This window comes from Neofelis nebulosa, chromosome 15, assembly GCF_028018385.1.
Source record: "Neofelis nebulosa isolate mNeoNeb1 chromosome 15, mNeoNeb1.pri, whole genome shotgun sequence".
NCBI classification, from domain to species: domain Eukaryota; kingdom Metazoa; phylum Chordata; class Mammalia; order Carnivora; family Felidae; genus Neofelis; species Neofelis nebulosa.
The window spans coordinates 47378807-47403051 of NC_080796.1; the positions used below are offsets into that span (position 1 = coordinate 47378807).

The 24245-nt window shown below is 48.6% G+C and overlaps 1 protein-coding gene across 3 annotated transcripts in view; it reads left to right on the forward strand.

Annotated features, from left to right (window-relative positions):
• Nucleotides 1-24245, forward strand: part of LGR6 (leucine rich repeat containing G protein-coupled receptor 6) — a 121994-nt gene that overhangs the window by 77073 nt on the left and 20676 nt on the right. For all 3 annotated transcript variants that reach the window (XM_058700223.1, XM_058700224.1, XM_058700225.1), the window contains 3 exons: nt 361-576; nt 5427-5498; nt 23136-23204. In XM_058700223.1, the coding sequence (XP_058556206.1) occupies nt 361-576; nt 5427-5498; nt 23136-23204 (357 nt within the window). The remainder of the gene's footprint in view (nt 1-360; nt 577-5426; nt 5499-23135; nt 23205-24245) is intronic.

The window sequence follows — 24245 nt, forward strand, 5'->3', positions numbered from 1 at the left end:
AGAAGAGTGGCACACCCAAAGCAGGGGAGCTAGGCCATCAATTTAAAAGCCTGAGGGTATGAGGGAAATATTGGTTATCCACAGATGGGCTATGGGTTCAACACTGGGTCTGAGAGGAAGAGTTGGTATCATAAATAGGAACATATGGCATAAAGAATCAAGAATTCTGGGTTGGAATGGAGGCAAAATATGGGAGCTTGAACAGGTGGGGTATAGGATAAGTGGTGGCCAAGTCGCAGCTTTAGTCCTAGGGTACTTCAAAGGCCCTGTTGGGGTCCTGGCTGGTCCAGCTCGGCCCAGTCCCAAACCTTGCTCTGCGTCTTGCCCTGGATTGATCTTCTCCATCCTCTCTTCCACCAGGCGCCTAGATGCCAACCTCATCTCCCTGGTCCCGGAAAGGAGCTTTGAAGGGCTGTCCTCCCTCCGCCACCTGTGGCTGGACGACAATGCACTCACCGAGATCCCTGTCAGGGCCCTCAACAACCTCCCTGCCCTACAGGCCATGACCCTGGCCCTCAACCGCATCAGCCACATCCCTGACTACGCCTTCCAGAACCTCACCAGCCTTGTGGTGCTGTGAGTGCTGCTCTGCCTCCCACTCTGGGGTGGTGGGAGGGAGGGGTCCTGTTGGGGGCTGCATGTTTACTCCAGAGTTGGGTTGGAAGCCTGGATTGTTTTGCTCTTCCCTACATGTTACTGAACTGTCTGGCTTCAGTTTCTCCTTTATAAAATGAGGATGATCATCCCCTGTTGACCCCATGGGGATTATCATGAGGCCAAATGACAGTAGAGCTGTAGAAATGCTCTTACACCATCATCAGTAAGCAGAAATTAACCTATTTGTTTCTCACTATGCAAATATAATAACTATACCAAGCTAATTGGAATACAAGTCAAGAATCTTTTAAATGATTTCTACCATATTCAACAATCAGATGGTGCAGTCTGATGCTTTGGCACCAGGATAGGATAAATTCATCTCAGTTCCCAGGCCTGGAGAACCAGAGAAATGCCATCACTTGTAATTAGACACCAACACCCCATCAGGGTAATTACCTGGGAGATAGTATCCCTGGCAGGAATTGGGGACTGGGGTTACCTCTGCCTCCCCAGTGAGAACTTTAGAGTGCAAATTAGTTCCCAGCTAATTGCTATGAGTGATTGGTAAGTTCATAGGGTAATTACTAAGGGTTTGGAGGTCATGTATAATTGCTTTGGGTTACACACTAATTGCTAGGGAACATATCTGTTAGTGGCGCTGCTAAAATGGCAACCTTGACTCCCCTACTCTTGAAAATCTGGTGTGATTTTCCAAATCAGAGAACAGTTGATGCTTAGATCCATTTGAAAGGTGAAAAATCAGGCACCAATTTATCTAATTCTCTGTCCTGGGAGACTAGAGAACCAAGATGAATATCCTCATGGATCATGTTTTTCTATCAGGATGGCCATTCCATCTCTCCTTCTGGAAGTCACTGAGAGTATTTACACAAGGCAAACAGAGCAAGGTGACTGATCCTAGTTTTGGTGACATCCCTGTGACACCCTGAGGGAATGGGGTCAGATGTCTGCAAGAGACAACACTGGGAAAATGAAGATCACATGATGGGTCCCAGACAAATGAACAGCAGCAGGCATTTTCAGAACTCCTATGTGGACACTGACGATTCTAAGAAGTATGAGAACAGCTGCTGCCCTCCAGGGAGGGGTTGACACTCTAGTTGAAACAGCAGAATAAATGTGGAAAAAGACAGTTAATGATGTAATGTAATGCATGCCAAGATAGCTGATGATAGATACAGGTCCATGCAAAGTAGGAATACTGGGGCGGTAAAGCAAGTGTAGAGGGTAAGAGGGAAGGCTTCAGGGGGAAGGTGGGTGGGTCCTGGACCTGGAAAGATGATGAAGAATGAGATGGTGAAGACAATGACAGTGTTCCAAGCAGTGTCGTGAAGACACTGAGGGGAAGTTGGGGTGTTTGGTGGCTGGCGAATAGGCCAGTCTGGTGGGAGCAGAGGATCCTCATGCAGAGTGTTGGAGAAAAGGCTGGAAAGGTGGGTGGAGGGACTTACAGTGTCAGAGCAGAAGGTGTGGCTTTTGTCCATCACTGGGGAAGGGGAGCTTGAAGGTTTTCAGGCAAAGATGAGAAGGAGGTATTTTAGGAAGACTGATTCAAAGGGATGGGAACGGGGAGACAGTTAGGGAGCTCTCGTTTATCAACCAAAGTCTAGTTTAAGGAGGTGGCAGAAGGAACAGAAGGGAAGACACGACGGAGGGATGTTTTGAAGGAAGAATCAATCTGATTTAGAGATTTTCAGAGGGTACAAGACCAGGAGGAAGGGAAATCAGAAATGACTCCTAAGTCTGGTTGGGAACCAGGCAATTGGAACAGTTGGCCTGCTGCAGATCCAGGAGGGGTGAGGGCCCCGCTGGGCAAAAGGAAGGACAAGAGACTAAAGAAAGAAAACCTACTGGGGCAGGAGCAAAGCTGAAGGACAGCTGGTCCCTCTGCGTGAGACAGGGCCAGAAGCATTACCCCTTTGTCCTGCCTCCAACTCACCTGAGAGGGGAAAGGAGGCTGGAGAAAGCTATCCAGGGACTACGGGACGAGCTACAGAAAGACCCAGGAGGTAGATAAGGAAGACCGTGTGATAAGAAGTAAGAAAGTTTGGTTAAACCCAAGTGGTGCCCAAGGGTCTGGCTGGAGGTGTCAGTAGATAAGTGGGGTGGAGGAGGAGGGGCTTCTCTTCAACCTGAATCCAGGACTTGTATCAGGCTGCTCTGATATGCATGCAACTCCTTCCTATCACCGCTCTAGCACTGACAAGACCCCGGGAAAGTGCTTAATCGGGTGGTGTCAGTGGTACAGATCTTGTCTCTTCATTTGAACCATAAGCCCCAACAGTCTGCCCCAACCTGGGCTGCTGGAGGTGTCCAGGATGTCCGGGCTGAATGAATGATTTGGGACAGCAAGTTGGAACCCTGGAGCCAGATATTTAGGAAGCTGAGATGGTGTAGACCAGAGATGCTGGGGGAGGTGGAGGGGCCTGGAAAATGGAGACCAGAGTTCAGCAAGAGGCAGAAGAAATGATAAGAGTTTGGTGACAGTCAGGATACAGGCATGGAGGAAACGGAGAAAATTAAAACCCCTTGGAAAGGGGCGATAGTGTATTCCCAGGATGCAAGGAGCTGTGTTTTCCCTATCAAATCAGAAACTCCATATGGGAGGGGTCTGTCTCCCCTTGGAACCTGGTGGTGCAGGTGGACAAGGATGGGGAAGGCATACAGGACCCATGACTCTCTCGACTCCCGTCTCTATCCATCTATGTTGGATGGGGTTTTCTTGTTTTGAACAACACCTTGCAGGCCTGAGGGATTTCTTCCCCTTTTAAGTGACTTCCTTTTTCTGCCTGAAAAGGCTTTTTAATTCTTTAACTTTGATAAATTAATTTGAATATGTCACAGTGTAGAATGCTCTGCATCTGATTTTCCTGAGACAACGGATGCTTCTGAGCTGCAGATTCCCTGCTTTCTCCACTTTGGAGAATTTTTCTTCTGTATTATATGTTTGAAAATATCTCCCATCTCATTTTTGGATTCTCTCCCTCTGAGACATCCATTACCCCTGTGGTTGAATCACCTTTATGTCTCCTACATCGATCCATTACGGTTTTAGCCTTTTTATCTCATTCAGCCACCATTCGCCATGGTTATCTCAAGTTTTTTCTCTGACACCCACTCAATTTTCAGCAGTGTTTACCCTGTTCCTTGGCTCAAATCTCTTGACTAGTTTTTTTTAATAATGTAGTTTGGGTCCCAAGTTTGTTTTTGTCGTCCACGATGCCATTTCTCTTTCATTTTTAACATTCCGCCTTTGGAATATTATTTTGGGAGATTGTTTTGTAGCAGGAGGCCACTGTGGTAAATTTCCTTCTGCCCCCCTCCATTAGTTATATTTTTTTCCTTGGCTTGGAACTTTACCTGCTTTTGGGTGCTCTCTTCTTCCCGCCCTCGGTCTCCCTGGTACATCCATAATTGCCATGTGAATCCTTTGTTCTGGCCTCTGCCTAGAAAGCTGTCAAGTTGTTCTCAGTCTGTCATCTTTGGGCCCCATAGGTTCTCCCCTCCAAGCTAAAGTTTGTGGGCTAGTATTGTGGGTAGAGGAGGTTCCGTCTGCTTTTCTGTAGTAGAAGCAGGGGGAGTGTACTCTGAAGGGGGAGCCCAGTCTTTGTTAGACAGCCTGGGCTCTGCTCTGTCTGCAGAGTCAGAGTGTATTAACTGTGTGAGTTCACTCCCTCCACCCAAGAATCCCCTTGGGCTTCAAGTCATTTCCTCCATTCAGTGAGTAGCCTGGAGCCTTTATTTTACTCCCCTGTTTCACCTGTTTCCTCTGGAAGCCAGAAGTAGGGAGGGGAAAAGAACATTATTTAGATTGGGGGGTTTTAAGGGAAATTCTCAGGATTTTGTTTTCTTGCCAATTCAGTTCCTGAAGAAAGGGGGAGATTATTAGGAGTTCCAGAGTTTTCCTTGGTCGCCAGTTTGTGCAGTTTATTTACATTAACTTATGTCTCTGTCTTTGCTTTGTTGCTACTTATATTTGGGCTGGAGACAGGGGTCTCTGCTATTTTTGCTTCTTTCATTAGGAATTAGGAGAAGAACATTCTGTCACTTATTTTCAATTCGCTATTTACCTTGGAAGTGCCTTCCAAATGGATCTTTTACATCTCGGCAACCTGTGTGCACTCTGGCCAAGCCCTTCACCATCTTGTGCAGACACACGTGCTCATCTCTACCTCCCCACCTTTGTCCCCCTGTTAACTCTGCCTGGAATGTCCTTCCCTCTGCCTGTCCACATCACCTATCCTTCAAGGCCCCGCTCTGGATCACCACCTCTGTAAAGCCTTCCCTGACTCCTCTGGTCTCACCAGTCTCCCATCTCTGAGCCTGTCTACAGCCCTCTCCAGCTATAACAGAAAGCTTAGCCTTTAATTATATGTTGTCTGCAGTGGTTTGCTCTTGGCTCCCATAAGCACGTCTGGCCACTGAGTCAGGCAGGCTGGGTCCTGGGGAGCAGGACCGTAGAAGAAGCCTCAGACTGGAGCCCTCCTGCCATCAGGCCTCTCTCCAAGAGCTTAGTGGGAGCCTGCCTCGGCCTTGGCCTTGGGCACTCCTCTTGCATCTTCCTTCAATAGGCAGTTAAAACCGTGTAGCCCATGGTTAATCCAGCCTTGGAGATCGTAACTTCGGAAGTCAGTCTTGGCCAATCATTTTGTCCCTGGAGATAAAGGGCTGGACCACTGGGGTCACTCTGTCCATGCTTCTGCCTCCACTTTGCTGCTTAAGCCACTGTCTGCTCTCCACCCCCACCCCACCCCCCGCCCGATGCTGTGGGCGCCCATTCTGACGTGCCTTTCCTTCCCACACAGGCATCTTCATAACAACCGCATCCAGCATCTGGGGACCCACAGCTTCGAGGGGCTGCGCAATCTGGAGACGCTGTGAGTGCCCAGGCTGTGGTAGGGCTCTGTCCTGGTGAGGAAGGCCCGGAGGCCCGCAGGAGGGAGGGGAAGCTGGCGGAGGGAGAAGCCAGCGGGACTGGGGTGCTGGGGCCTGGCTCCAGGCCTGGTCACCCACGTGCCCCTCCCTGGCATTTTCCGTAGGATGTCACACAGAATGCATTCCTTCCTCCTGCAGGTGGGTGGGAATGTGCCCTCCGGGAGTTCAGGGTGGCCCGCGGAGGGGGAATCCAGGATCTCTGCCAGCAGAGACCATCGAAATAGTGAACACTTTAGATAGATAGGAGAGCCAGAAGAATAAGGATATCGAGCCTGGGGAATGGAAGGCTTGGGGGTGGGGCTGGGGCTGATTTGATGGCAGTTTTGACATCTGTTTAAGGGAGGCTGCTGACAGAAGGGAGGGTAATACCATGGAGTCATGCCGGTATGGTTTGCCAGTGGATCTAACTAGCTAAATGATTAATGGGGGGATGGCCCATTCAGCGCTCCGGCCTGACTATAAAAAGCACCCAAGTTGTTGACGCTTAAAAAGCCATATTATTCACACATCATCATCCTGGAATTCGGTTAAGGTCAGAATGCACCCAAACCCTCCCATCATTTCCTCTGGCGTCCCGCCAGCCCCCGCAGAGTGGGCTGAGTGGGCCCCATTTGAGCAAACAACTGGCTGGGCTCTCTAAGTCCGCCGGCCATGCCAGCTGGGGTCCCGCAGCTGCCATGAGGGAGCTGGCTGCCACGGTCACTTGGTACAGGCCAGCAGCGCCCAGGAGAGGAGGACCTCCCGGGTCAGGCGTGAGCCACTGAGGTTGGGGCAGGGCTCACAGTGTCAGGGGCATGGCCACAGTGCCTTTGCCTCCCCTTCTCCACCTCCTCCCTCCTCCCCCGACACGCAAACGCATACCCGAGCTCCTGAGGTGAGAGATTTTCAAGAATCCAAAGCAGCCCAGGAGAAAATGCTGGGAGACAAGCTGCGACCTGAGGAAAGCAACGGTTTGGGGAAAACCATTTGGCAAATCTAGCCCAGGAGGCCCGAGCTGTCTGCATTTGTGGTTGCGGAGGGGAAGGGAATGGGGGAGGCCAAGACCGATGCTCCATTTGTCTTTCCTGTGGGCGGGAGACCCAGGAGGCTGGTTGCTCTCTGGGGCTCGGCTTGAAGCAGGACAAACGGCAGAGCTGGGTCGAGCTCCCCCTGTGTTCACGCCCCCCCCCCCCCCCGCCCCTGCAGCTGACTGAGTGCCCAGGAGTGGCATGTGGGAGGATGTACCCCAGACTGGGGTCGGGAAAGTTGGAACCTCTCCCTGCCACTGTGCGTGACTTGGGCTCTGTGCTTCTCTTCTCTAGCCTTCAGAGACAGCTGGGCAGTTCAGACTGGACACTCTAGCCTGCTCCATCAACATACTAGAAAATTGAGGCCCAGGGAAGTGGCGTACCCAGAGTTACTCCCTCAGTCAGGGACAGAGCAAAATCTAGAATGTATTAACTGAGAAAATACCATGGAACGTTCCTAGTTTAAGACTCTGCTATCCTTAATCATCTGTGGGTGCTAGGTATTTGGGGGATCCAGATGTAAGGGAGAGCCATTGTCCTCTTAAGGCCCACACCCTCGTAGTCACCCTCCCTCGGGGGACACGAGAATTTTGGAGGCGGTGTTTGGAGGCTGAGCTACCAGGCATCAGCAGGGCAGGAAGGAGTCCAGTGTTACCTGCCCTGGAGTGTGGGGGCTGTTGGTTCTGCTGGGAAATCCAGTGGGGAGGGGACATGTATACCGGGTGTGGGTTGGCACCTCTAAAAAGCCACCTAGCAGCTCTTTCTTCACTTTTGGGGCACACTGCCTAATTCTTTCTCAATTAGCCACTGGATGGCTGCGCAGGGCATTTGGCTCAGCTCGTACTGGCTTCGTTACAAAGCAATCCTGCCGCTAAGTGCCCACTGTACCTTTCGTCTGGGAAAGTGCTTGGCTCGGTCACACAGAGCCCATGCTCTGCACCCACTGGACAGATGGGACAGGCGAGGCCAAGAGACAGGAAGAGATTTCCCGGCTTTACACTGTGGAGGCAGAATAGCCTCATTGACGAAGTCTACAGCTCGGAGCATCAGCCAGCCTGGGGAGCCTTGCCAGTCCTGCCAGCTGTGTGACCTTGGTCAAGGCATTTGCCTTCATGAGTCTTTACTTTCTGATCTGCAATATAATACCACTAATCACACTGATCTTCTGGGGTTGACATGTGGGTTACATGAGATGATGTGTGTAAGTCTCATACAGAGCCTGGGAAACTGTGTTAGGAACCTGCCCCGCACTCCGTTCTCATCCCCATCCCCTCTTCTGAGGGCCTCAGTCTCAACGACACCCCTTCTCTCCCCACCCCTGAGGGATAAGTTCTTCTTCCAACTTTTGATCTCCAATTAAAAGGGGGGGAAAGTGTGTTCTTTATCCTCTATCCCTCCCCCGCCCCAGCATTTGCCGGGGAGCCTGCAGGGGCACCCAGATGTGGAAAGGGGGAGGAGTGGCCGGGAGAATAAAAGGAGAGAGAAAGATAGTCAAACCTTTTAATTGTTGCATAATTAGCACAGTTTGCAGCCTCAGTTAGTACTTTGGAGCTTTTCATGTGAGCGTCTTACTGGAAGGGTATTTCTCCCTCGGGCCCCGTAAATCTCTGCCACTTAGACCTCTCTCATCTCCACAGTGGAGGGGAGATCAACCCCCCTCCTCCCCCCGCCCCAGCCCAAGCTGTGGTTTGGCTCTGTCTGCTGGCTTCTCTCAGGAGAGAGAGCAGCCCCCGGTCATGCCACCTGGGGAGGAGGGGCCAGGTACAGGCACTTCTCCTCATACCTTCATCATCGTCCCGGACCTTGTCAAGAAACCCCAGCCGGAGGCAGACAGGAAAAACTCTGCCCTGCACCCGCCACCTCCTTTCTGCTCCCGCAGTGAGGGTGTCCCACCGCTGCTGGGAAATTCAGAATCAGAGATGAGCCAGCTCTCTGAACCCTTGAAGTGCTGTTTCTTCGCCTTTCCAGATCAGACCAAGTCTGGAGATTTGGGATGAGTTGCCTAAGTTTCTATAGTTTGTTTGTAAAAGCGGTGGTAAGCCACTGGCATCCAAACCCCTTGCCCCCTAATACGCTGCCCCACTTAGTGCTAACTCCTGTGAGGGCTGCTTGATTACAGGACTTCCCAGGTTGACAAGAGAAAGTGTGACCAGCAACAATTCTGAGAAGGTTCTCCCCTGGCGTCCCAGGGACGTGAAACCAGGCCTTCATGCCCTTAGGTCTGTGCCCACAAGTTCGTGCTCAGAGGCCACAGGGTGCTATTCAGGCACTATCAGATCATGATCCTTGAATCCCTAGTTATACCTACCAATAAAATAAAAGGCGGTGGGGGTGGGGGGGAAAGCCTAGCAAATGCAATTGCAACCAAAGGAGACTGCCCCCACTTCCTATATCTGGGAAATTGATGTCTGCGTCTTAGCTAAAATTCAGAGAAGTGAGGCCTAGAATGGATCTGGGGACAACACCTCAACTCCCTCGTGCCTGGACTATGATATCTGGGCCCTGTTATCACCTCATAAAACACATCAGAGCTATTGGAGTTCATGTACTGGCTGGACCTTTCCGCATTGGAGGGGGGCCCGGGATCACAGTGGAACAGAAACCTACTGGCTCTAGCTCCCTCTATAAAGCAGGACCAGCATTCAACTGAGGTCTGGGAGGAGAGGAGGGCAAAGCAGGAATTTATAGGATTCTGTCTTATAATACAAAATTGTGCATTCCTTGTAAAACCTCCTTTGGTGCCAGATGCCCCAGAGATGTGCTTCTGCAGAATATTTTTACCTCAATAGCTGCTACGGCTGCAAAGTGTGCCCCTGTCTCCATGTCATTGAAACCAGCCACACCAACAGATTTTGCTCTAACTTAGTCCTGAGAGTATCCGACCACCTCTCAGTCCTGGGCCCAATCATCTGCCCTCAGCTGGAATGGAAAACCAGGCAGGTTTTCACTGGCAGCGCTTCCAGAGCTCAGGGGCATCCTAGAGTAGAAAAAGGACTGGGCTTGAGTCAGCACACCGGCATTCAATTTTTTTTTTTTAATGTTTATTTATTTTTGAGACAGAGAGAGACAGAGCATGAACGGGGGAGGGGCAGAGAGAGAGGGAGACGCAGAATCGGAAGCAGGCTCCAGGCTCTGAGCCATCAGCCCAGAGCCTGACGCGGGGCTCGAACTCACGAACCGTGAGATCGTGACCTGAGCTGAAGTCGGACGCTCAACCGACTGAGCCACCCAGGCGTCCCAGCACACCGGCATTCAGATGCTGGCTCCTCCAGCAGCATGTGACGTGCCCAAGTCACCTGACCTCTCGAGAGCCTCAGTTTCCACAGCTAGAAAATGGGGGTGATGTTCTACAATTCACACAATGATATTTACAGGGCCTGGAGTACTCTAAGTGCTCAATTTGTGTTGGCTTTCTCTTTCTGTCCTTCCATTTGATGCTGGATAGACAGCAATGGGCCTTTTCCCCCCGCCCAAGTTACTTCAATAACTTTTCTTCTTTCCTTCCCTCTTTTCCTTCCTTCCTTCCTTCCTTCCTTCCTTCCTTCCTTCCTTCCTTCCTTCCTTCCTTCATCTCATTCTCTCTCCTCCTCTTCTCCTCCCCTTCTTTTGACAGTGTGTCTTAAGGTGGCAGGCAGAGTGTTGCCCAGAGGTGTCATTCCATAGCCATCCATGGTGTGACTCATCTCCTCTATAGGGTGGCTAGGAATTCCCGGGGAATCAGGGCATGGCTACTATATTAGTTTCCTGTGGCTGCCATAACAAATTACCACAAATTTTGTGGCTTAAGAAAACCTCAGAAATGTATTCTCCCACAGTTCTGGGAGAGGCCAGAAGTCCAAAATCAAGGTATTGGCAGCGCTGATTCCTTCTGGAAGTTTGAGGCAGCATCTTTTCCCTGCCTCTCTTACCTTTGGTGGCTACTGGCTACCCTTGGCATTCCCTGGCTTGTAGATGCGTCACTCCGATCTCTGCCTCGGTCTTCACGTGGTCTTCTCCATGTCTTCTAAGGACACTTGTCATTGGATTTAGGCCCATCCTGTTAATGCAGGATGATCTCACCTCAAGATCCTTAGCTTAATGACATCTGCAAAGGATCTTTTTCCAAATAAGGTCATATTCACAGGTTCCAGGGGTTAGGATGCGGACAGATTTTTGAGGGGGCTACAATTCAACCCACTATCGCTACCCACTGGCAGGTTCCCTGGCAAAGTGCTCTTGGGCAAGCAGATGGGTGGAGCAGAGGTTCACATGAATCTTGTCGATTTTCTTGCTAATCTTAAGGCAAGTGCTGATCATCCCACTGATAAGTTCCCACAGTTAAGAGACTCAAAGATATTTTTTTGCAGGCTGTTGGGTCTCATATCTCACTTCTCCTCACCCCCAACCTCCCCCACAACCACTTGTTGAGGAAGACGAGGCAGACATTGTGTATCCTTGTGTTACACGTGAGGAAATTGAGGCAGAGAGTGGTTGACTTGCTCAAGGTCATCCAATTCATTAAGAACCAGGACGAGAACCCAAGTTTCTCTGCCTTTGGCCTGGCTTCAGTCTGTCAGACCACACTGTCTCTCCAGGCTAACCCTGTAAGAATTGAGGAACTCTTTCCTCGCCAGTTCTTAATCATCTTACATTTGTGGGTTTATTAGCTGCAAATTTGTGGGGTTTTGTGGCTTATAGAGGAATTTATTGTTCCATATAAAACTTTTTTTCTGGCTTTCCACACAGAACCACTAATGACTTCTCACAGGCAGAAAATCGAGCTGCCCAATGAGTTTGTCTTGTGTTCTAATACCATGGCAAGTTATTAATAGTTCTTCCCGGTACAACATTCCCTTTCCCATCGCCCTGGTGCTTGGGGTAGCCAAGGTCACCATTCTTGTCACTGCTACCCTTTCCTCCCCTGCTGGCAATGGGGCCAAAGCTTCCGCTCTGAACTTCCGCTGCTCTCACAGGCACCCTGGCCAGCCCATCTGCAGTGGAGGGTGATGGGAGGTTAAGGGAGTGGGGTGGGGAGATGGGCACTGATGGAGCCCCGGGGAAACCACTTGGCAGCTGGTTCTCTGGTAGACACCATGGAGAGGAAACGAAGATGTTCAGGTCTGGCCCTTAATATCTGTGGGAAGGAAGAGCTGCTAAGAATCAATAATTACCACTCTCTTTTTCTGTTTCATTCGATTTTCTCATTTCATAAATATCTATTGTGTTTCTAGTATGTGCCAGGCCACCATTATGAACACGAGGGAAACATTTATGAACAAGAAAAATGCAGCCCCTGCTATCACGGAGACCGAAGGGTTCTAGACCAGGAGTCCTGAGTTCTTTTTTTTTTTTTTTTAAGTTTATTTATTTATTTTGAGAGAGAGAGCACACACACATGCACAAATGCATGAGCAGGGGAGGGGCAGAGAGAGAGGGAGAGAGAGAGAGAGAGAGAGAGAGAGAGAGAGAGAGAGAATCCCAAGCAGGCTCCACACTGTCAGTGCAGAGCCCCACATGCACGCAATGTCATGAACTGTGAGATCATGACCTGAGCCAAAATCAAGAGTCAGATGCTCAACTGACTGAGCCACTCAGGCGCCCCTAGATGGACTCCTTTAAAATACAAATTAGGTCATGTTACTCTTCTATTCAAAACCCTCCAGTGGCTCCCCATCATACTCTTGGAAAGAAACCAAAGTTCTACAAAGTTCTGGAAAGAAGCCTACAAGTTCTGCAAGGTGTCGGGTGATGTGACACCTTGCTACCTCTCTGGCCTCACCCCTCCTTCAATCTACTCCAGGCACAGTAGCTTCCGTGGATACACTAGATAGATATGCTCCTGCATCAGGACTTTGTACTGACTGTTTCCTTTGTCTGGAATGTTCTTTCTACAATTATCTACCTTCTCCGAGACTGCCCAAATGTCACCTTTTTAGCGAGGTCCTCCCTGATCACCATTTTGCAAGCACTTCTTATCATTTGCCATCTCCTTTTCCTACTTAATTTTCTCTATAGCACTCACCAATCTGATATTGATTTATTCAGGTTGTTTGTTATTTTTCTCCCACCTTTCCATGAGTTTTTTTATGTTTATTTATTTTTGAGGGGGGAGGAGAACAAGCAGGGGAAGGGCAGAGAGAGAGGGAGACAGAGGGTCCAAAACAGGCTCTGTGCTGACAGCAGAGAGCCCAAAGTGAGGCTTGGGAACTGCGAGATCATGACCTGAGCCAAAGTCAGATGTTTAATTGACTGACCCACCCAGGCACCCTCTCCATGAGTTTTTGTAGCACCTGACACAGTGCCTGGCATGGCGAAAGTGCTCAATAAGTATTTGTTGAACAAATGAATGGATATATGGCCCCTGGCAAGTCTCTGCTCCTCTTTGAGCTTCAGTTTCTCCATCTGAACCATAAGAGCATTGGACTATCCAATCTCTAAGATTCATCCCAGCTCCGGTCATCCATACTAAGTGCTGTGCAGAGTCTCCAGACCAGACCTCTTCTAGTAAAGATGGAGAAACTGAAGCCCTGGACATGGGCTGAACCCACAGGGATGGTCCCTCATCCTTGCCTTGGGGCAAGGTCCTCTGCCCCAGTTGAAGCTCAGGATCCTGACATTCGACCAGTGAGTTGAAGTCACTAGGACAAAACCTCAAGCTACATTCCGCCCAGACCAGGGCAACCTCAAAGACCTCAGGTCCCCTGCATTAACGGGCCCATGGCATCCAGGTGAGGGAGGTGCTGCCCACGGGTCTGCCCACATCTAGATGATGGGATCCTATTATACCATTTCTAAGTGTGGCTAAGGCTTTTCTGGGGGAGGGTGGTGAGAATATGAAATGTTTATGCACCTTGTCTACACCTTCAAAGAATGTGGGAGAAGACTTAGGTGGAATGTGATGATTGTCTTTGAAAGATCACACATATTTTATGGTCTTCCAGCTGACAGGATGAGGGCCAAGAGAGGAAGTAAGGATGGTGCTCTAGCTTGGGATGAGGAAGGCTTACTTAATCTGCAGAATAGCCCCACTGTGGCCCCCTTAACGCCCAGCATAGTCGGTGAGCCCTGCCATTTGCATGGTCCTGGCAGAAACTGGATCCTTGTTCCCCTGGAATCTCAGAGATGAGTCCCGTGCGGGGGCAGATTGGACTGTTGCCTTTTACCTCCCTTCCGGTTCTGGGCTTCTCTGATCCCAGGTGCTTTATTCGGGCAGGGCAACAAGTAACCTCAGTGTCAGAGATCGGCAACTTTCATTAAAATTGGCGGTGTTATTGCTTCGGATATTTTCTGAATTTACTTTCTGGCGGAGAAGCGAGCGTAGGTGGAGGGAGGGTAGGAGGAAGGCGTGTCTGTATCTCTCAATAGAAACCTATGACAATTTTACTAATTGCTGCATTTATTAATGGGTGGCCTTTTATGTAGGTTGTTTAGAAGGTAAAACAATGCTATTAGTCATAAAGTCTTTGTTGGTTCCTGGCTTGCCAGGTTATCTGCCCCAAGCATGTGAAGTCAGATGGAGATAAAGGCTCAGTCTGCAATACAGGAAGAGCAATTAAGTCATGTATTCATCGTGCCTGCCCGCTTTTGTTACGGGCCCTTTGGGAGAGAAAAATGGTTCAGAGTTTACAATCAGAAACGTCTGTGTTTTGTGTTTCACGCTGGGGAGCTAGGCTCACCCACATTCCTCCATGTGCCCTTATCTGTGATCTGGCAATAAACATAAATATTAGCCTTGAGAATAAAAGTGTAAGCGGAAGCCCAATTAATTATGTTAATCTTCCTTTATTGTTGTGAAAAGTAGATAGACCAACTTGTGTGTCTGCTGTTGCAGTGTCGGATGAATGGAAGTGCCTGTTCTGGTGTCTAGTGTCTAGTAAAAGAAAGAGGGGGAAAGAATTGGCATTATTTGAGTATCCAGACCAGGGTCTGGGCCGGATGAACAGAGTAGCCTTATGTAATGGGCATCCCTGATGTACAGGTGAGGAAACGACTGAGCAAAGTTAACTGGCTAGTTCAAGGCGATCCTGTTGGTACACAGAGGACAAAGCTGTTTCACTCTAAAACATATAACACACAAATAGACATCTAGCTTAACAACCAATTGGTTTTGACATGCTTGTTAGCACCCAAAGAGACTCCCACAGGAGTTTCTTCCCTTGGGAGGAAGCCTGGTGCGCCCCCCCCCCCCGCAACCCACCCCGTTTATCCTTCTTCCCACTCTCCCTAAAACTTTTTTCTCAGCCCTGCTACTTGGAGCCTAGCCAGGCTGCAACTCTGGGTGGTATACAGAAAAGATGTTAAACCAAGAGCCAACAGGCCTCGGCTCTGGGACTTGCAGTGATTTACCTCCTGTCTCTGAGCCTCAGTTTCTTTATCAATAAAAAGAAAGGGCCGGACAAGATGACTGCTAAATCCTGCCAGCTCTGTGCTCTGAGTCCATCGTGAAGCTCCCCAGAGATCTCAGGAGTTGGCCATTCCTGCACAGCCAGATGGAATGGAGAACATTGGGGATGTGGGTCCTTGAGCAGCTTGGGGCTTGGGTCACCTGCTTAGCTACTTTTACCGATTGTGTGGGTCTACCATCAGTTTTGATTGGATTTGGCTGGAAGCAGCTGAGCAGATGAAGGGGCATATCAGCCATGGACAGCTGCAGCCTCTGGACTGAATTCCGGCTGGAGCTGGGAATGGTTTTTCTTTAACCTCAGCCCTCCCCTGCCTGCTCCCAGCTCCTGGGAGCAGCATACAGAATAATTCTCTTCCTGGGCTTCTGGCTGATTCTGGGCTATTAAAGATAATAAACTATAGAGCCGTGGATGAGCTTTTCCGGGGAGGTTTAGGGCATCATAAAGCACCTTGCAATGGAGGAATCGGATCAAATCAGCTTGTGGCCTGACGCGGGTCTTTCCTGCGATTGCCGAGAGGCTGTATGTTGGCTTCTGATCCCGAGGGGCTGAGACACTGCCCCAATGTGGCCAGCCACAAAGGCCAAAGCAACTCCCATCTCCAGGCCTTGACAGTGGCTCAAATGATCATTCTTGACAATGACCATACGCATATATGGCCTTGTGCCTGGGCTTCGGGAGACTCAAAAGGGAGCTCATGTGCTTCCTGATAGTGGCAAGCTTCCTGTCTCATGGGGAAGGCGCTTTGTACACAGATAACCCCATTCTGGACTCAAACTGCCTGGGCTTCAGTCCCAGCTCTTTCATTCATGGTCAAGTGATTGCCTCTCTCTGTGCCTCAGTTTCTCATCTGCAAAATGGAGATAATAATAAGTATTTACCTCAAAGGATTGGCATGGGAATGAAATGAATTAATATATATAAATCACCCAGAATCGTGACTATTACCTAGTAATTACTCTGATTATTATCGTTATCACCACCACCACCACCACCACTATTATTATTCTAATATTAAGCATGTTTCTGGAGAAAACATCAGAAAAGCACTGAGAGAGTGAGTGAGTCATTCTGACTGCAGGGATGGGGCTGGGTACATGAAGAAAGGTATATCTGAGCCTGGACTTCAAAGGGAGCTAGGATTTCGACATCTAAGACTGGGGTTAAGGGCATCCCAGGCTGAAAGCGTGAAGGGCACAAGGAAACACACGAGGCTGTGAAAACACATGGGGCTGAGATGGTAGACGGAGCTGAAGGTGTATAGCATCAGAGCCCATTGAGGACTTTGAACTTTGGTCTGTAAGTAATGAGGAAGCCTTTTCAGATTTCTCAGCAAGAGAGTGACACAGTCTGTTTGGCATTTCAAAAAGATCTTCCTGGCAGATGTGTAGTAGCGAAGAGTGTGGACTCCAGACTCGCACTGCCAGGGTTCAAATCTTGGTTGTGATGGTGAATTAGTTCATTTCTGGGTCGTGTAATAGTCCAAAGAGGGTGTTTCTTCTTGGCTAATGGCCCCTCCTCCATATGGTGACTCAGGGACCTGGCTTCTTAGGATCCTGCTATCCCTATCTCCTCACTGTCTTTGGCACCTAACTAGTGAAAGAGTAGAGAGACCGTGGAGGAGACAGGCTGGCTAGTTAAAAATCCTGCACTAAATGTAGGACATACCACTTCTGCCCACCTTCCATGGGAAAGCACACATTGCAAAGGAGGCTGGGAATACACTCTAGCCACATTCCTGGCTATTCCTCCCATTACCATAGGATAGCGCTGTCCAACAGAACTTTCCACAATGATGGAAATGTTCTAAATCTGTGCTTCCAATATGGTAGCCACTTGCCACATGGTATATCGAGCGCTTGAAGTGTCACTAGTGAAACTGAGAGCCGAGCTTTTATTTTACTAACTTGTAATTAATTTACATTTAAACAGCTATGCATGGCAAGTGGCTGAAGGTGTTGGGCTTTGCTGTTGTAGAGAAAGGAGAGGGTGGATTTCGGTGGATAGTGATGTCTAGCATGACTGTTTAATAATTGGGCAGGTTATTGGACATCTCTGTGTCTCACTTTCCTCAACAGTAAAATGGGTATAATAGTGGTAACTACTTCTTAGGCTGTCGTGAGGATTAAGAGATCATTCAGGCATAGCATTTAGTGCCCAGCGTATAATCCGTGCTCAACCAAGGTTATCTTATGGATGACTTAGAGGCAGGGACTCCAGTTAGGAGAGTATACAACAGTCGAGGGAGACACTCTTCCAATCTCACCTCCAAATATTGCCCTTTGCTCAACCAAACTGTGCCACTTATTCTCCAAACTCCACAGCGCATACTTCCTTTAAACCTTTCTCTCTCTGATTGACTAACCTATCCTTTCCTTCTCTCTACCTATTGAAATCTTGCCCCACCGTCAAGATCTGGTTCAAATGCCACATCTCCATGAAGCCCTGCATGAAGTCTTCTCAACTATGTGTGATCTCCAAAGGTCCTGATGCTTTGTGTATTCCTCTGCACGCATCATGCCAAGGCCACTCATCTGGTTGTCTTGTGCATTTGTCCAGACAAGACTATTTCTTATACATCTTTCTACCTTCTGCTTTACCCAGCAGATTTTTCTGTGTATTTTGAGCAGGCAACAAACATCCATGGCACTGAATTGAATCCATAAGGGGAAAAGAGAGTTGTGAAGACATGCTCCCTACATGGTTAGAGCCAGAGATTACATCCAAACAGCACCAAATGAAGCAAGGCTTTGCCAATTATCCAAGTCATTGAATCTGTGTAGATATCCAAATGGGAAAATTCAGGCCACCCCACCAGCGTGTAGTTTGCAGAATTCCTTTTGACATTTGCACAGTTTTTATTCTCCACATTGCTCTACAAAAAATGGCCTTTGAGTTCACATGCCTTTTACTACATGTCTTTTCCCACTGTCTGTCAGGCCATTTCTGGAAGGATTCCTGATCAGGAACTGCAAAGGAAAGCTAGAACCACTCACTTCGGCTGCCTGGACATGAGTCCAGTGAACTGTATAAGGGCTCAGTGATAGCAAAATCACAGGTGACCCGTCGTCCCATGGCCCCTGTGGCCCTGGGCAAGCCTAACAGTGAGTGCCCCTCAGGATTATCTTGTACCTTTCTTGACATCAACCTCAAAATCCTAAGGATGTTCCGCCAAATATTGTAGATACTCTTAAGAGTCCATTAATTCATTCTTTAATTTATCTAGACCCATTCATTTATTCATTCAACAAATATTTGTTGAGCTACCGTTCTGTGCCAGTATTTTGGTGTTTAGAATGTGAAACAAAGTTTCTATTTTCAACCTTCATTCTAGTGGGTGGGAAGAAATTTAGCAAACAAATATATGTCAGATGTCAGTATAAAGGAAAGCAGGATCTCTCGTTATCTATTGCTACATAAAAAACCACCCTAAAATGTAACGGTCTAAGACAATATGTACGATTTCTCATGAATCTGTGGATCACCTGGGCTCATCTTGGGTGCTTTTCTGCTGGAGACTTTGCCTGGGCTCCCTGACCAGGTTGCAGTCTGCTAGAGGTTCAGCTATGACTAGAGGCTCTAAGATGCCTCATTCACATGTCTGTGAGTGGGACCTAGGTTCTGGCTGTTGGCTGGCCCTCTCCACAAGGCCTTCATTACCCAGGAGGCTAGTACGGGCTTCCTTGCATGGTGGTGGGAATGTCCCAAAGGAGGGCAGAGGTTGTGAGGCCTCTTTGTGACTTAGGATTAACTCACACCATGTCAGCTCTGCCTTATTCTGTTTTGGTTAGTGCCAGTCACAAGCCAGCCCGGTCTCAGGGTTAGGGAGGCAGAAGCCATTTCTTTTTCTTTTTTTTTTTTTCTTTTAATATGCTTTATTTATTTATTTATTTATTTATTTAAAATTTTATCTAAATCTTAGTTTACATATAGTTAGTTAACATATAGTATAATAATGGTTTCAGGAGTAGAATTTAGTGATTCATCACTTGCATACAACAAGTGCTCGTACCAACAAGTGCCCTCCTTAATGCCCATCACCCATTTAGCCCATCCCCCCACCCACCTCCCCTCCAGCAACCCTCAGTTTGTTCTCTGTATTTAACTCTCTTGCGGTTTGCCTCCCTCTCTGTTTTTATCTTATTTTTCCTTCCCTTCCCCTATGTTCATTTGTTTTGTTTCTTAAATTCCACATATGAGTGAAGTCATATGATATTTATCTTTCTGTAACTGCCTTATTTCACTTTGCATAATACATTCTAGTTCCATCCACATTGTTGCAAATAGCAAGATTTCATTCTTTTTAAATTTTTTAAAATGTTTATTTTTGAGAGAGAGAGAGAGAGAAAAAGAGAGAGAGAGAGCATGAGCAGGGGAGGGGCAGAGAGAGAGAGAGGGAGACACAGAATATGAAACAAGCTCCAGGCTCTGAGCTGTCAGCACAGAGCCCAATGTGGGGCTCGAACTCACAGAATGTGAGATCATGACCTGAGCTGAATCAGAAGCTTAACCAACTGAGCCACCCAGGCACTCCACAATTTCATTCTTTTTGATCACTGAGTAATATTCCATTATATATATCACATTTTCTTTATCCATTTGTTAATCAGTGGACATTTGGGCTCTTTCCATAATTTGGCTGTTGTTTATAGCACTGCTATGAACATTGGGGTGCATGTGCCTCTTCAAATCAGCATTTTTATATCCTTTGGAAAAGTCCTAGTAGTTCAATTGCTGGGTCGTGTAACTCTATTTTTAATTTTTTGAGGACCCCCCTATACTGTTTTCCAGAGTGACTGTACCAGAGAAGCCACTTCTTTTTTTTTAATGTTTATTTGTTTTTGAGAGAGAGAGAGAGAGAGAGAGAGAGAGAGAGAGAGAGAGAGAGAGAATGCAAGTGGGGGAGGGGCAGAGAGAGAGAAGGAGGCACAGAATCTGAAGCAGGCTCCAGGCTCTGAGCTGTCAGTGCAGAGCCTGACATGGGGGCTCGAACTCACAAACCATGAGATCATGACCTGAGTCAAAGTCAGACGCTTAACCGACTGAGCCACCCAGGTGCCCTGAGAGGTCACTTCTTAACTGGAGAAGCCACAAAGGACTTGTGGCTACTTTTTCTCCTCCAGCTTTATTGAGATGTAATTGACATACGGTGCAGGTTTAAGGCTTACAGCCTGTTGATTTGGTACACTTACATATTGCAAATGATAAGACTTGGGACCACTTTCAATCTACCACACAGAGTAAAGGAACAGCAAATGAGGGGCCATGCTGTATTAAATAGAATGGTCAGACAAGGCCTTTCTGATGAGGTGTTATTTGGGCAGAGACCTGAATGAAGCGAGGGAGAAAGCCAGGCAGATATCTGCAGTGTTCCAGGCGATGGAATCGTGAGCTAAAGCTCCGAGATCAGGCCAGTGCAATTCTTTGCATTTACGATAACACTGCAACATTAAGGCTTTAAGTGAAGGTGCTCTTACGTTACTTATAAGAAATCCAGTTCTCCTCGGGCAGCACTGGAGAATTCCTGAATGGGCTGAGTCAAGTTAAAAGGAGGTGGCGGGGGGGGGCACTTGATTTGGAGACATTGAGATGTGAGGGTGACTCCTTTATAAAATCTAAGACCAGAAAGAGTCCAACTACTTGCCCCTGCTGCCTCTATTCTCAAGCCTTGCAAGTAGAGTGTCCAGGCACCTCCTACTGCCACCTGTGGTAGAACTCCAGCAATGTGGAAATTCCCTGGTCCCAACTCCAGTATCTTTGGTTTCCATGAAAGTGCTTTGCACGTAGCCTGCCCTCAGCCTGCTCTCGTCCTTCCCCTCACATAGTCTGTGGGGAGCCTCTCCGTGAGTGAATCAAGGTTGGAGTCATTGGAGGGAAAGGTGTAGGATTCATGAAGGACGAGAGCGGAGCAGAGCAAAGCAGGAGGGTTTATGCTATAATTACCCAAAATCACCAGGGGAGTCGGAGTGTGATCGGGTAATTAGTGTGTGTTGGGGGTGGTGTGTGGGGGGGGTGCAATTATCCGGCTCACTGGCTGCCAGACTGTTGTCACTGTTCTTCTGGCCCTTGGGCCGGGTTCCTGGCTCTACCTGTGGACTATTAAGTGTAATGACCCTGTCACACAGAGGAGCCTGTCATTATGGCTGTGTTAACATGGTATTTACCCACAAAACCTGCCAAGTCACTCTGTGATTAAAGAGCCTCAGCATGGTCCCCTGCCCTGGCATTGGATAGTCTTCTCATGAAAGTTGTCAGGGCAAGCGTGGCTTTAAAAGGCTGAGAGAAGTTGGGCTGGAGTCATCCCGGGGGGCTCAAGAGGGACACTGTACCTGAGCCCTCCCTCCCCGCCATTGCCAAAGCCTGAGACCCCATACTTCACCCACAGGAATCTGGAAACACCAAGACAACCCCGTGCAAAATCAGGCACATCTCCACATGGGGCTAACCGGTCGGCCACTGAGTGAAACAAAAGTCTACTTTGTTTTTTTAAACTACATGTTCACAGTAATACCTGCAATCCAGCATCCTCACACAGTTTATTCTAGTTGTTTTTTTTTTTTTAATATGTATTGATTTGAGAGAGAGAGAAAGTGAGGTTCCAACTCATGAACCGCGAAATCATGACCTGAGCCGAAACCAAGAGTGAGTGGGACGGGCACTCAACCGACTGAACCACCCAGCTGCCCCGAAACAGAAGTCAACTTTAAAATCTTAAAGGCTGGGGGGCACCTGGCTGGCTCAGTCAGTGGAGCACCACAGGCGACTCGATCTCAGGGCTGTGAGCTTGAGTCCCGTGTCAGGTGTAGAAATTACTTATAAATAAAATCTTTAAATAAATAAATAAAATCTTGAGGGTTGATCATCTTTTCTGAAGTCTCTCCTAGGAGGGGTAGGAAGGGAATCTGGTCACGTAACATAGAGCAAAACTCCCCCGAAAGTCTTCTGTGGCTCTTCCTCCCTACTTCCCGATCACATTTTACTGTCTTCCCCCAAACACAGGCACTCTCCCCACTCTTTGGCAGGGCTCCCCTGCCTTTGGGCCTTCTTTGTCACAGGCAGTTCCAAATCTTTTCTAATGAGAATCAGGTTTGCTCTCGGTGTTTTACATTTCTCCTCTCTCCCTTCCCCCTGTCCCCCTTGTGGCCTCAAGGGCACAAACACAAAAGACCCCTTCAGAGAGTGGACAAGCAGGGCTGTGAGCACCTGTGGGCCAAGAGTTTGCCCCTGGTGCCTAAACAATGCTGCTGTGAGCATCCTTATACAAATACCTTTACAGGTGGGTGTGGACTTCTCCCCAGGACAAACTCCTGGCCTTGAGGTGACTAGGTATGAATCTTGTCATTTCAAAAGATGCTGTCAAATTATGTCTAAAAGGTAACACACATTTCAATTCCCACTAATCATTTATGAGAATGCATGTCTCCCCACATTCTTTCTGACTTGGGTTGCTACTACTTTTTAAAAATTGCCTCCATTGTTTTCTGATTATACGTGTGATACATGTTCATTGTAAAAAAAAAAAAAGGGGGGGGAAACGAAGAAAAGCCTAAGAGAAAATAAAGACTAGCTGTCATGCCATCACCCAAAGAAGCACTGATCCATTTTTTAATGTTTATTTATTTTTGAGAGGGGGGGGGAGGGGCAGAGAGAGAGAGAGAGAGACACAGAGCCCGAAGCAGGCTCCAGGCTCCAGGCTCCAGGTTCCGAGCTGTCAGCACAGAGCCCCACACAGGGCTCGAACCCACAACCTGTGAGATCATGACCTGAGCTGAAGTCAGACACTTAACTGACTGAGCCACCCAGGTGCTCTTGCTGGTGACAAGGTGCTAAAGATGGCCCCATTCTTTCCTCTGTCCCTCCCCCAGCCACTGACTGTGTCTCCAAAGGCTTGAGGGATTTTCCTCAGCCAGTGGGGACTCTTCCTGAAGGAGTCAGTTGCAGGTATCCACATCCCTGAAGTGTCTCCTCAAAACAGTGCTGTTGCCAGGAAGACTTCCAGCTTGAGGATTTGTGGAGTAGGAATGGAATATGAACGTTCCAAAAATGTGTTTCCAGGCATTGACAGCTGGATCCGACAGATTGGAGAACGCATCTCTCCGGCCAATCCCAGAGCCAAGTTTCTGTTTTTCAGGGGCCCTGACGTGCCCTGTGAAGCCACCCTTCTAATGACTGCTCTTGCTTTCCGTCCCAGAGACCTGAATTATAATGAGCTGCAGGAGTTTCCTGTCGCCATCCGGACCCTGGGCAGACTGCAGGAACTGTAAGTCCCTCTGCTGGTTTCTGTGGGTGTCCTCCTCTCCCAAGGGCAGGGGCTGAAGCCAGTTCTGGGCCTCCCTCGCAGCCTCACCTCCCGGGGTCCTTGTAAAAACTGTAGCTGCGTGCCCTCTGCAGCACCCCCCCCACACACACACACACACCGGGCAGGTCTCAGTAGTCGCAGACCTCATTAGTGTGGCACTGAGCATTTCCGAGAGGTGTGTCATCAGCAGAAATGGCTCTGAGCCCTTCCACCCTAGAGAGACACATGGCACAAGACACCTCCTGGGAGGCTGGGCCTGGCACTGCTCCTGCCTTGGTTGGCGTGTGCCTGGAGATGAATGAGGAGAGGAGCTGGGGGCTGGTCTCTGGGCTCATTCCTCAGCACCTGATCTCATGGGGAAGATCAGAAGTCCGATTTTGTTCCCCACAGTCACTACCTATTAGTATTCTATTTTAGCATCGACTGTGCCCAGCACTAAACACAAACAAAGAGTAAGATAGCCCTGGACTGTTCCCCCAGGATCCTTCAGGTCTGTTGAGGACACAGAGTAAAGTAGGCACCAGGACAGAGCAGCTTAGGGTCGGTATGTAATTCTGGCCCTAATTGTCCAGGGGTAGCTAAAATGACTGGGAATCCAGAGTAATATACGAAGAACCTTGTAGACTAACACATGTGAGATGAACCTTAAGGGGTGGATGGAGTTTCAGTGGCGACGGTGGAGGACGAGGGAAGGCATTTCAGACAGAAGAACCATGGAGGCAGAGACCCAGATTGGAAGTTGAATGCGCAAGAGATGACCCCAAGGGAGACCAGGCTTACTAGAGGAGAGGCTCCCGGCAAACAGTAGGAGATCTACTGGGGGTAGAGTGGACTAGATTAAGGGAATCTGAGGTTGGTGAACAGAGCCCTACACTTACAGGCAGCCCAACATCTTTACTCAAACCACCGCCTGAGACCAGCCCAAATCCATGCCACCACCCCCCCTGGTCCCACCCTGTCCGAAGTTGGCAGGTGGGAATTCCAGGTGTGTGTAACAGTTGA